The sequence below is a fragment of the Papilio xuthus genome, unplaced genomic scaffold (genome assembly GCF_000836235.2).
Source record: "Papilio xuthus unplaced genomic scaffold, Pxut_1.1 DF828952.1, whole genome shotgun sequence".
Taxonomy (NCBI): Eukaryota; Metazoa; Arthropoda; class Insecta; order Lepidoptera; family Papilionidae; genus Papilio; species Papilio xuthus.
The window spans coordinates 7,120,174-7,130,788 of record NW_013529697.1 but is presented as its reverse complement, the minus strand read 5'-3'; the positions used below and the strand labels follow the sequence as shown (position 1 = coordinate 7,130,788).

The following is a 10,615-nucleotide window of genomic DNA, read 5'->3' as shown; positions in this document are numbered from 1 at the left end:
AAAAAAATATTTAAAAAGAATATAAAAAAAATCGAGACTAATAAAATTTTTAACTCCATCCATGAAAATAAATAAAGCCATAATATAAAATTACAACCTGCATTTGATTTGTAAATTGACAAAATTGCACCACATTTAATTCTCTAAATACATACATTATTCTATAAAACATTATCTTATGCTATCACAATTTTGTCAGTGCAAATAGAAACTTACTTTGTATATCCTTAGGACTTCAAGTTGAGACATTCCAAGCCATTATGATTTAACCGCAAAAAAACTCTGTGGCACTTAAAAGGTTAATAATAATATAATCTCTTTTAAAAATTAATATCTAGCAGTGGGATGTAATAAAAAAAATAGTAAAAACAACACCAATTATAATCTATACTTCGTTGCATTTATTTTTAAATCAATAAGTAACAGTAAACAATAAATGACCTATAATTGACGATGAATTACGAAATCGACAAAAAAAACAATGAGAAATTTTTTAAATACCTGGTTTTCCTTATTCCAGTACAGTCGGACAGTCGCGCTGGCTTGGTATTATCTATCAGGAGCAAGTCAGTGTTTAAATTACGATAGTGACGCTGGCTTCGCATGGAGTGTTTTACATTAAGCCAGTGCTGGCTTCAAGCACTACAGTCCTACTGTACTGGCACAATATAAACGAGGCATTCAAAAATTCAACATTGGCAAGGATTTAAAGACAAGAAAGAGTGCTTTTAGCTATTTTCTTTACATATAAACTCTGTCCAACATGCCACTGGTGTTGTTATAATTTTTTTTTATAAAGCTTGCTATAGAAAAGTAGAAAAAAATATCACTCTGTTTGTATTGACCTTTGTGTTATATATAATTTTATATACAAACATTTACACCTGCACTAGGCGAGTAAGGCCCACACTGTTTTCGTTACAACGGATATTTGTATACCATTATATTCGAGTGTAACCTGCAATAGAAAATAATATATTACTTTAATGTCATCTTCACAAAGAAAAAGCAAAAAAAAAACTTGCTATCTACATAATTACAAAATTAAATATAATTCCATAAACTTATAAGGTCCAGTAAGCAAAGCGGTGCTATTGATTAGTCATGTCAGTAAATATAAACAAAGTATAAGACACAAATAACAAAATGGCTATTAAATTATTCAAACTTTCCTTAGACAATAAACTTATATAAAAACGGCTAAAACACTCACACTGCCAGTTGCACCAAAGTACACCAATACAGTCCCACTCACCCTGTTGAAGCCCCCGTTGGGCTCGAAACTAGTCGGTGTCGCCACCGGACAAATATACGTCAGTGTTTTAGCCGTTTTTATATAGTTTGAATTGTGCTCACCAGGCCAGATAAATCTATCGTACTATAAAAAAAATTTTTTTTTTATTTTAATTGTGAAAAACATATAATAGCAATAAATACTAAATTATATGTACTACATAGTTCATTGGGTTATCTAATTAATATATCAAAACAAACTGTATAGAATAAAAACTTTTTTTTTTAATCTACTGTTTGTACTAAAAGATGGCATATTATGAATACTACTACACAGAAGTCCCCTTTTCAGTCCTTTGGCTTCTAAGAATTTGGTCTCTTAATTTTTATGCTTTGAAACTAGCTTAAACTATACAAAATTTTTCTTACAAAATTGTGTTTATTACATTTACAAATTAATCATCATAAAAATACGAGCTATGTTAGTTAATTTTATTTACAAAGTGCACAAAATAATATCAATTTAAATATTAGAAATTTCAAACACTAAAAATTCTACAAAGATGAACTACTGTGGATATAATAGGAAAGAACTACAGATAACACATATTTATATTTGAACACAAGTCATGCAAGAAATCGAACAATTCACAACAAAAAACGATTTACAAAGAATTATTATTTTTTAATTTAATTGAAATTTAAAATATGTTTAATTTAATTAATTTGAAATTGATTGCACTTTAATATTACTATTATAAATGCGAATATTTAGATGGATGGATGGATGTTTGTTTAAAGGTATCTCCAGAATTGCTCAACGGATCTCGATGAAATTTGGCATGAATGTAGACCATAGTCTAGAAGAACACATAGGCTACTGCTACCAATTATCTTTTATTCTTATTTTGCACGGACAGAGTCACGGGCGAAAGCTAATATGAAAATTTACATAGCCGATATATATATTGTGAATTGTTCAAAATGTCATACAAAGCTCACACATACAAAAATATATACATATATAATCAGAGACAGTAATAATCACCGCTCTCAGAAATTCATATCAAGGCCTATCTGATACATAACTTCGTCTGCTTCCGGTGCAAAGAGGACTCGTTGGTTTGTGCCATTACCATTTGTGGTAGTATTACTCCTGGAAGCTTCATTCGTCCTAGAACATTCTGCTTTGGGACTAGCTTCTTTATCTTCTGTGTCGGAGTGACTGTCTTCTGTATGTGATCTTCCGATGGTAGGTAGACCTAGTATGACTCGGATCTGGTCTGTTAAGTGAGGTGCGGATACTATTTGATGGTAAATGCCTTCCGCTGTGCTCAGAATTTTGTCTACATCCAACCTCATTGATAAGTCATTGACATGCTGAAAAAAATAATATTATTTCTTGCCAGTACTCTGTTTATTATTATGATTGGCCACTAAATTGTACAAATAAAAAAAAAATAGACATTAGCAGTCTAGTATCTATAACCGGATGTAAATAGGTATGAAAATATTTGATGCTTTTTAAATTAAATAAAAAAACTTACTTTTAAAACTTCAGTAAATCCATAATCCTTGCCTATTAAAATATCTTTCTCCGTGTCGAGTATGGCAACACATATAAATAGATGGAAATTAGCGCATGGCAACCCTGTCCAGAGCACTTCCCATAGCCTGTAAAATGAAAAAATTATTTTGTGTTAAAAAAATTAAAAGCGTTTAAAATTCATTATATCTTTACTTAATGTTAAACTAAATTGTTTTTTTTAATTATCAAAAATTTTAATATATAATATTCAACATTTGACATATATTTTTGTAACGAAAATGAAGCGAAAATTTTAGTTCACTGTTTTTTTTAACCTTAAAATATAATTATCACATGTATTTAGTAGTCTTTGAGATACATAATAAAACAGACCTCATAATATCCCTATGCGAGAATTCCCGTTTAAACCACACAAGTAGCCATCGGAAGCAGAAATACATGTTCCCTGAGTCCTTCTGTGCCAGATGCTGCGCTAGCTCGGGGCTGGCGAACGTCAGCAGCTGCTGGAGGTGCAGCAGCTGCTGCTTCATGCCCGCCTGGTCCATGTCAAAGTTAGGGGCCTGAAATTTTTTAAACTTATCACTTACAACTGTTCGCACTGGATATTTTTTTTTATATAAAGAGAGAAATATTTAGACTCACATGACTATAATACAGACAAATTAAAATTAATTTTATAGAGGAAAAAAGACCTCATGACCACAACACATGAGGTCATGAGGTCTTTTAAACCTCACATAAAATATAGGAATACAACCATGTGTTATATCGTACCTCACACATCTAAAGATCAAGGATGATTTGTTGTGGTGTGTAAATTGGTAGTAACACCTACCATTGTTCCTTAAGGTACATTTTTAGTGCAAAGATTCTATGAAAAGTAGAATAAGAATTAATTTCTACTTACAATTTTCTCCATGAAACCGGCAAAGCACCAAAAGCTATCCACTTCATTACCTAACAATAATAATAATGGCGCCAAAATATCGCTCATTCCTTGCACATAACCTAAATCAAAATTATACATGACATATGTCATTAATATATCTTGCAACACAATTAAATTTGGATTATTCTCTCCCGCATAAAATGGATGGGTCCGGTCCGTTCTATTCACATCTTTCTCAACTAAACTCTTCCTCTCTCTATACTCTGAGAACCTCGACTCTTGTCCTTCGGTCATTGACCTCCATTGCAACTTCATAGAGAAATATTCCTCCGTCTTACGTCTTTGTAGATTTTTTATCTCCGAATGGGTCATTGTCCATGGATAATAATCTAATAAATATTTCCAAACTGAAGGACGTATGGAATGTGCTACACCCTGGAAGCAATAGTATAGATTGTTAATAATCAATAATCTTATTAATATTATAAATGCGAATGTTTGGATGTATGGATGGATGTTTATTAGAAGGTATCTCCAGAACGGCTGCATGGATCTCGATGAAATTCGGCATAGATTTAGAACATACCCTAGGAGAATACTCTAATAATTACGTTATTACAGGCGACAGCAAGTAATTATAAAAAAAGGTGTACAAACCCCTCTAAATATAAGTTGTTTGACTCCCTCCACTTCTGTCACTCGACCATCAGTGTCCTGCAAGCCATCCCATTTCTCCGTTGATAATGGTGTGCCTCTGAAATAAAAATACAGGTCTTTATATTAACATATTGATGGATAGTTTTAAGAGTTCCAGAACATCCTGTATAGCTAAAGTAACTTAGCATTACAAATATAGATGACAATCTTACAATATACAGAATATTAATTAACCAATGGTTCACATTAGTGTTTGAAAATTTCAACAGAGGGAACCTCTTCGCCTAGACAAGTTATAAACAAGTAACTTCCAAGATTGCTCGGTGACTAGAATGCTACTTAGGGTCATTCAAGATTTGAGTGTTTCATCTCAAAGGCCGGCAACGCATCTGCTATTCTTCTGGTACTGCAAATTCTTGGTATTTCCATTGCTCCTTAGCCACCTTTTCTTATAAAAGGAACAATCAGCTTAGTTTTTTTCTGCTTTCTGTACTGCTTACTATATTATTTTCCGACTTACATTACTAGAAAAAAAATTAAGCTTAACAAGCGTACCTGGGTATACAAGGTCTTGGTGGTAAAGTGGGTTTCACACTGATGACTTCGTATTCATCACTCCTGGTGACCGCTGTACTATCCTCCATTGCACTCATGCTCTTTGTCAGCAGATCTGCTACTTCTTCTGACACATCCCTTTTGCCGTTCATAGCCTCATTACCGTAGTATACTGAAATTTGATACATAAATTTTAAAGTTAATGGAATACTAAATTATAAAAGATATGATAAGATAAGATACTAAATTATAAATTATATAAGTATGAATGTGCCATTCCATTGTATATAAAAAATGGTGGGTAAAAGTAAATAATAAGATGTTTTTTTCTTAATTCTATATATACTTTTCTATATATACTATGATCAATGGTAATCATGAATCGTGGCGTGGATAAGGTAAAATAAAATGCTAAAAATTATGTATAAGTTTTGGTTAACATTAACTATTATAATGATATTCAAATTTAAGCTACCATAATATGTATGTACCTACTCTATATGGTTTATGACATAAGTTCTAAGTCATATGCAACTAGGGTTATGTAGTATTCTAATATAAAACAATTTTACATAGCCTCAAATATTATAATGCTGTTTTCTATATAATCTCAGATAACACTCACCACTAGCACTTTCTGTACAGTGTTGCAATTAAACAAAAAATATTAATTACACAAGCCCCAATAAACAAAAAGGCCCACAAAAAACATCTTTCAATTTGCTATTTTATACAAAACCTATATGGATAAATGTCCTGGCAACTTAGTTTTTTTAAGAAATACTTCATATAATATGAAAAAATAAATAGTAAATTATATACATACCGATATCAGTGAGTTTTGAAAAAGCCTCCATGGTAGTTTCATAAGGTCTTTGTCTCAAATTTGATACCAAACTCCAAACAACATCGGTAGGATTCTCAGTAAAAATATCCAATTCCGCAAATGACTTATTCAAAACTTGAGTTTCTCTGTTTGGTTCCACAACTATGTATGTATTTTTATCATTTCTTGCTTTTGCTGTTTTGACGTGATTCTTTAGGTATGCTACAAAGATTTCTGCGTTCCCATGTTGGAAATAAAAGGACATCTGCCAAACGCCAGGTTTTGTTGAGAATTGCATCTGCTGATTGTTTCTAGAGACACGGAATGTTTTTAATTCGCTCAACGGTATCTTTATTATTCGAGCTCGGAGTGTTGCATAATCTGATGTCATATTTCCACTTAAAGTTCGTTGACGACGACCTGATATATAAGACATGCATTTTTTTAAACATCAAAGCAAAAATTCTTACTGAGTTAACAAAATTAATATTCTAATTGGAACAATCATATTGTTTAAAAAAAAAGAATACAACCGAAAATTTAATTGCTTAAAAATATTAAGAAGTTTTTGTACATCTTACTAATATTATAAAATTTAGATGTATGAATGAATAGATGTTTCTTAGAAGGTATTTCCAAATCGGCACAACCAATCTCAACAAAATTTAGTATGGATAAAGTCTAAAAGAATAGACAGGCATGGGGTGGAAAATATAGGCTATATTTATTATTAGATTTTTTATTTCCATCCAAAGTCATGGGCAACTACTATATTAATATAAATTAAGTATTTGTTATATAATTTTTTTTTCTTACCAATAGTGTTAACAACTGCCCACTCCTGATCCTGCGTGTCCGAGTCAATTGTGATCAAATCATTCGGTCTCCATTCTACGCATTTAGTACTATCAGCATTCTGAACAATACAGAGCATGCCAATAGAGTTCAGCTCATTAATTGAACGACCAATACATGACTTAAGCAATACTCCATCCTGGGTAAATAGATCCTGGAAATTAAATAAATATGAGAAGAGAAACCTTTTGTACACCTTTTGAAGGTAATAGTGAGAAACAATGTACTTGATATTTGACACAGTTATATTGTGGAGAAATCTTTAAAGGTATATTCAACAAAAAAAAACCTTCAATTATGAATTACACTTTAACTAAGTTAATAATGAATTAACTGGCTTTTAACACAATGAACAAAGAGGGTATTACAAAATATTTATTTTCTTCTTGATGGGGTAATTTAAAATTATATTTTAGCAACTATTCTGGCTGAAGATAAGTATAGTATACATGCTACAAAATTATAATGTAAATTTATAAATAGTTATTTTCAAAAGTTAGAAAGATGACGAATGGTAAACAAATAAACCACAATACTAACACGATGTGACGCAGTTTCCAAGTTATGAAAAATATTCCTAATTAAAGTTCATATCGATCTACCGCCGATAAACTACAAGGTCAGAATTATGTGGCAAAACTACACAATAATTCTATTGAGGAAGAAGTCACTTACTTTACACTGCTCAGGAATATCTTCAGCGGAACTCGAAGACATTTTGTTTACAACACATGTAATGAAGAAAACATAAATGAAAAACTCATGTAGTTCGCTAAATCACTTATTGCCAATTTAAATTCATATTTTATATTATTATTTTTGTGAATGGTAAACAATGGAGCACAGTTAAAAGGAAAAGGAAAAGAGTAAAAAATCTATTGGAATTAAATCGCAATATCGCAGACAGACTGCTAAGGTTGCTATATTCAGTTACGAATTTTAATTACCAAGAAATTATTAGCGCCTTATGTATTTGTTTCTAGATTATTGTTTAATACGTTGGATACAGATTTTTTTAAAACAAATAATGCTTTTTTTAGATTCCAAGAACTGAATAATTAATAAAACTTTTATTCGCTGTGTCAAATAAATGACAACATCAGAAAAGTAAAACACGTCAACGTCAAGCAGAAATTGTCAACGTCAACGTCATTCAAATGTCAAGTTTGTTGGCATTTGGGTCAGTGGACGCCGTTTATGTATTTATTTTTGTTTAAATCCAGTTACTTAAAAACAAAACATAAAATTGTCTCGCTGGAATACGACAATTAATCCAAACCGTTGTTGAACACAACTACCCTACTCACTAATTTAAAATGACGAATCTTGACGTAAGTGTTGATTTTTCAGTATCATTTGATTATTTCCTTAAAAAAAGTGTTTCATGATCCAAGAGTATTTTTGTGGTGCATAATAACAAACATATGTAAAATATATATTTCACAAATGAGGCCAATTGTCAATAATCCATGAATCTGAATACTTAAAAATTGTACAAATAAACTTGAATACATTACTTCCACCCTCTTACTTATAATAACTCACTCACCAACTTATTTACAATAACTGCACACTGCTTATTATCGTTTTTGTAAAATACTAACGAAACATTTGTGATTAGTTTTGTGTTGTTGCTATGGACCATAACCTAAAAAAGATTTATATTTTGGAATATATACAACTGTGTATAGGTATAGTAAGATGAAAAATATGTAAACAATAAGTAAATGTTAATCACCAGTTTGCAATATTTAATTAAAGCATGACAATTTCTCTATTTGATTTCAGCCAGAACGAGCAAGTTTAGGTTAGCTCATAGAAATTTTAGGTCTAAAGTCTATGCAAATAATGTTTTATTGCAGATAAATGTAACAAGAATCCCACAAATCTACTTTTTATTTTAAATATTAAACCACTCTATATTGACTTTTCCAGGTCAGTAACAGTAGCACGGATAGTAGCTCTGGATCCACCTCGGATTCCAGCAGCAGTGGGAGCTCTTCAACAAGCTCAGGGTCAGGTTCCAGTAGTTCTGACTCAGACTCCTCAACTTCTGAGACTCCAGCGGCAACTGCAGCAACAGTACCACCTAAATCACCTATGAAGCCAGCTGAAGAGGCCAAAAAGAAAGAAGAACAGAAACCAAGACGAGCATCTAAGACGAAGACTTCATCAAGCGAAGAAGAAGTACCTAAAATACCAAGTCCAAAAGCCGCCCCACCAAGACGTAGGGCTTCAGCCAAACCTAAAGCAGCAGCTGCTGTTCTTGCAAAAGCAAAACCAGCCCCTCGTACCACAACAGGTGCCAAAGCGAAAGCCATTTCGAAAACTATACCCAAATCTCAAATAAAATCTGATAATGCTTTGAAAAAGAAAAGCATATTTTCCCCAGACAATAGTTCAGAATCCGAATCTGAGAACAAAGACAAATTGAAAGCAAGTGCAAAAGAGTCCCCAAATAATAAAAAGGTAACAAGAAAGTCGAGCGATGAGAAGGAAACACCAGCCACACAACCTGTGGTCCCTGCCACCGAAGATACCACTGTAAAAGAGAATGCTAAACGTAGAAGTAGTAGAAATAGCGGTCCACCAGCAAAGAAAGCGGTTGAAGATAAAAGCGCGTCATCTTGTTCATCCAGTCAATCATCCATTGAATCTGTGTCTTCAGAGAGTGATAGTGAACCAACATCCAAGAAAGATAATGCAAAAGCAATTAAAACGAAACCTGCTACTGCAACTAGTAAGGTAAGAAAATATAACCTTATATTCAGTTTTGTAGAAGATATTGATTTTTAAGAAAGGAAGATAAAACAATAATTGATAATTGGAGTTAACTAGCGGCTATTAAGCACTGGACAAACTGCCTTTACTTAGGGCGCTGTTTAGTCATTCAGTTACTTTCAGCCAGTTAATCGTTGATAACGGTGTGGCCGCTTGGTCATTGGGTCCTTGCTTAAGGTTCATTTAGACATAAGCTCGAACCTTAAAAACATCCCTTGGCAGTTGCTTCAGAGTGAGACAAACATATGGAAACACAATTAGTTTTTCTCGCTCTAAAGTGTTGTTGTCCTTGTCTGAGCGTTGTTCATACTTCAAGATCATCAGGTCAGAGACGGATGTGTGCGACCGTAAGAAATGTTCAGTTATTTTGAATAACATAATTTATTCCAGCAACAAGACGTAGCTACCAAAGGCTGTGAGGCTGGTGAATCTGCGGCTCTTGGCGCGGTGCCTCGCAAGTTGACCAGGTCGTTCTCAGCGCGCGCAAACAGAATGGCCACTGCTGTGAGACCTGTTCACACTGATACTGATTCAGATGGAGATGATAAGAATGATAAAAAGTAAGTACTATTAATCTTACCAATATTGTAAATGTGAATGTTTAGATGGATGGATGTTTATATATACCTAGAATGGTTCATCGGTTCACATTGAAATGTGGCATACATATAGAACAGGCTGGAAGAACACATAGGACACTCATTAATTTAGTTTTTTTTATTACACGCGGACAGAGTCGCGGGCGACAGCTAGTAATATTATAAATCGGAGAGTTTTGATGGAAGATTGTTAGAAGGTGTCTTCTAACAAACTTCCATCTTGATGAAATTTAACACAGATGTAGACCATAGGCACACTTTGTTTTTTTTTTTTAATTTGAAGTTTAATAATTTACGTAATTAAAAACTCTTACACCATGCTAACTGGAATCATGAGGTTACTATGAATTGAGCTTAAATATGTAATTACTTTTTATTTTAGAGGTTAAACCTTATTTGGAAAATATACATATATTTTGTAACTGGCTGCCGAGACCATTGACTGTTGGGATTAACTCATAACTATACTAACATTATGAGGCTTTCATGATTTTCTTTATTTTAACAGCCGAGACCTAAAAAAGAACCTAAAAGGTCGTCCCCCAGCTATACCACGTTCCCCAGTGGTAGCGGACACAGCCCCCATCATGCCTTCAGAGCGATGTTGTCCTGTCCGAGGCTGCGACTCCACAGGACATTTGGGTAAGGTTGTATACATATGTAGCTAGAAT

At 32.9% G+C, this 10,615-nt stretch overlaps 2 protein-coding genes across 6 annotated transcripts in view; one reads left to right on the top strand and one right to left on the bottom strand.

Moving 5' to 3' along the window:
• Positions 1 to 36: 36 nt before the first annotated feature.
• Positions 37 to 7,432, bottom strand: Tbc1d15-17 (TBC1 domain family member 15/17). 5 transcript variants are annotated; one of them, XM_013324884.1, is made up of 10 exons: positions 7,240 to 7,432; positions 6,526 to 6,718; positions 5,710 to 6,129; positions 4,884 to 5,055; positions 4,329 to 4,425; positions 3,690 to 4,106; positions 3,155 to 3,342; positions 2,781 to 2,907; positions 2,282 to 2,613; positions 37 to 958 (listed from the first exon to the last, which is right to left on the bottom strand). In XM_013324884.1, exons 1-9 carry the CDS (start codon positions 7,279 to 7,281, stop codon positions 2,287 to 2,289), a joined length of 1,983 nt encoding a protein of 660 aa, XP_013180338.1. In that variant the 5' UTR covers positions 7,282 to 7,432; the 3' UTR covers positions 37 to 958; positions 2,282 to 2,286. The 5 variants fall into 5 exon arrangements, with proteins under 5 accessions (XP_013180338.1, XP_013180353.1, XP_013180361.1 ...); XM_013324899.1 differs by having other exon boundaries at positions 2,370 to 2,613; XM_013324907.1 differs by lacking the exon at positions 7,240 to 7,432 and adding an exon at positions 7,105 to 7,166 and having other exon boundaries at positions 2,323 to 2,613.
• Positions 7,433 to 7,732: 300 nt separating this feature from the next.
• The window catches only part of chm (lysine acetyltransferase chameau), a 14,775-nt gene continuing 11,892 nt past the window's right edge, over positions 7,733 to 10,615 (top strand). The window contains exons 1-4 of the mRNA XM_013320102.1: positions 7,733 to 7,895; positions 8,500 to 9,309; positions 9,736 to 9,905; positions 10,453 to 10,586. Of these exons, the coding sequence (XP_013175556.1) occupies positions 7,881 to 7,895; positions 8,500 to 9,309; positions 9,736 to 9,905; positions 10,453 to 10,586 (1,129 nt within the window). The 5' untranslated portion in view covers positions 7,733 to 7,880. The remainder of the gene's footprint in view (positions 7,896 to 8,499; positions 9,310 to 9,735; positions 9,906 to 10,452; positions 10,587 to 10,615) is intronic.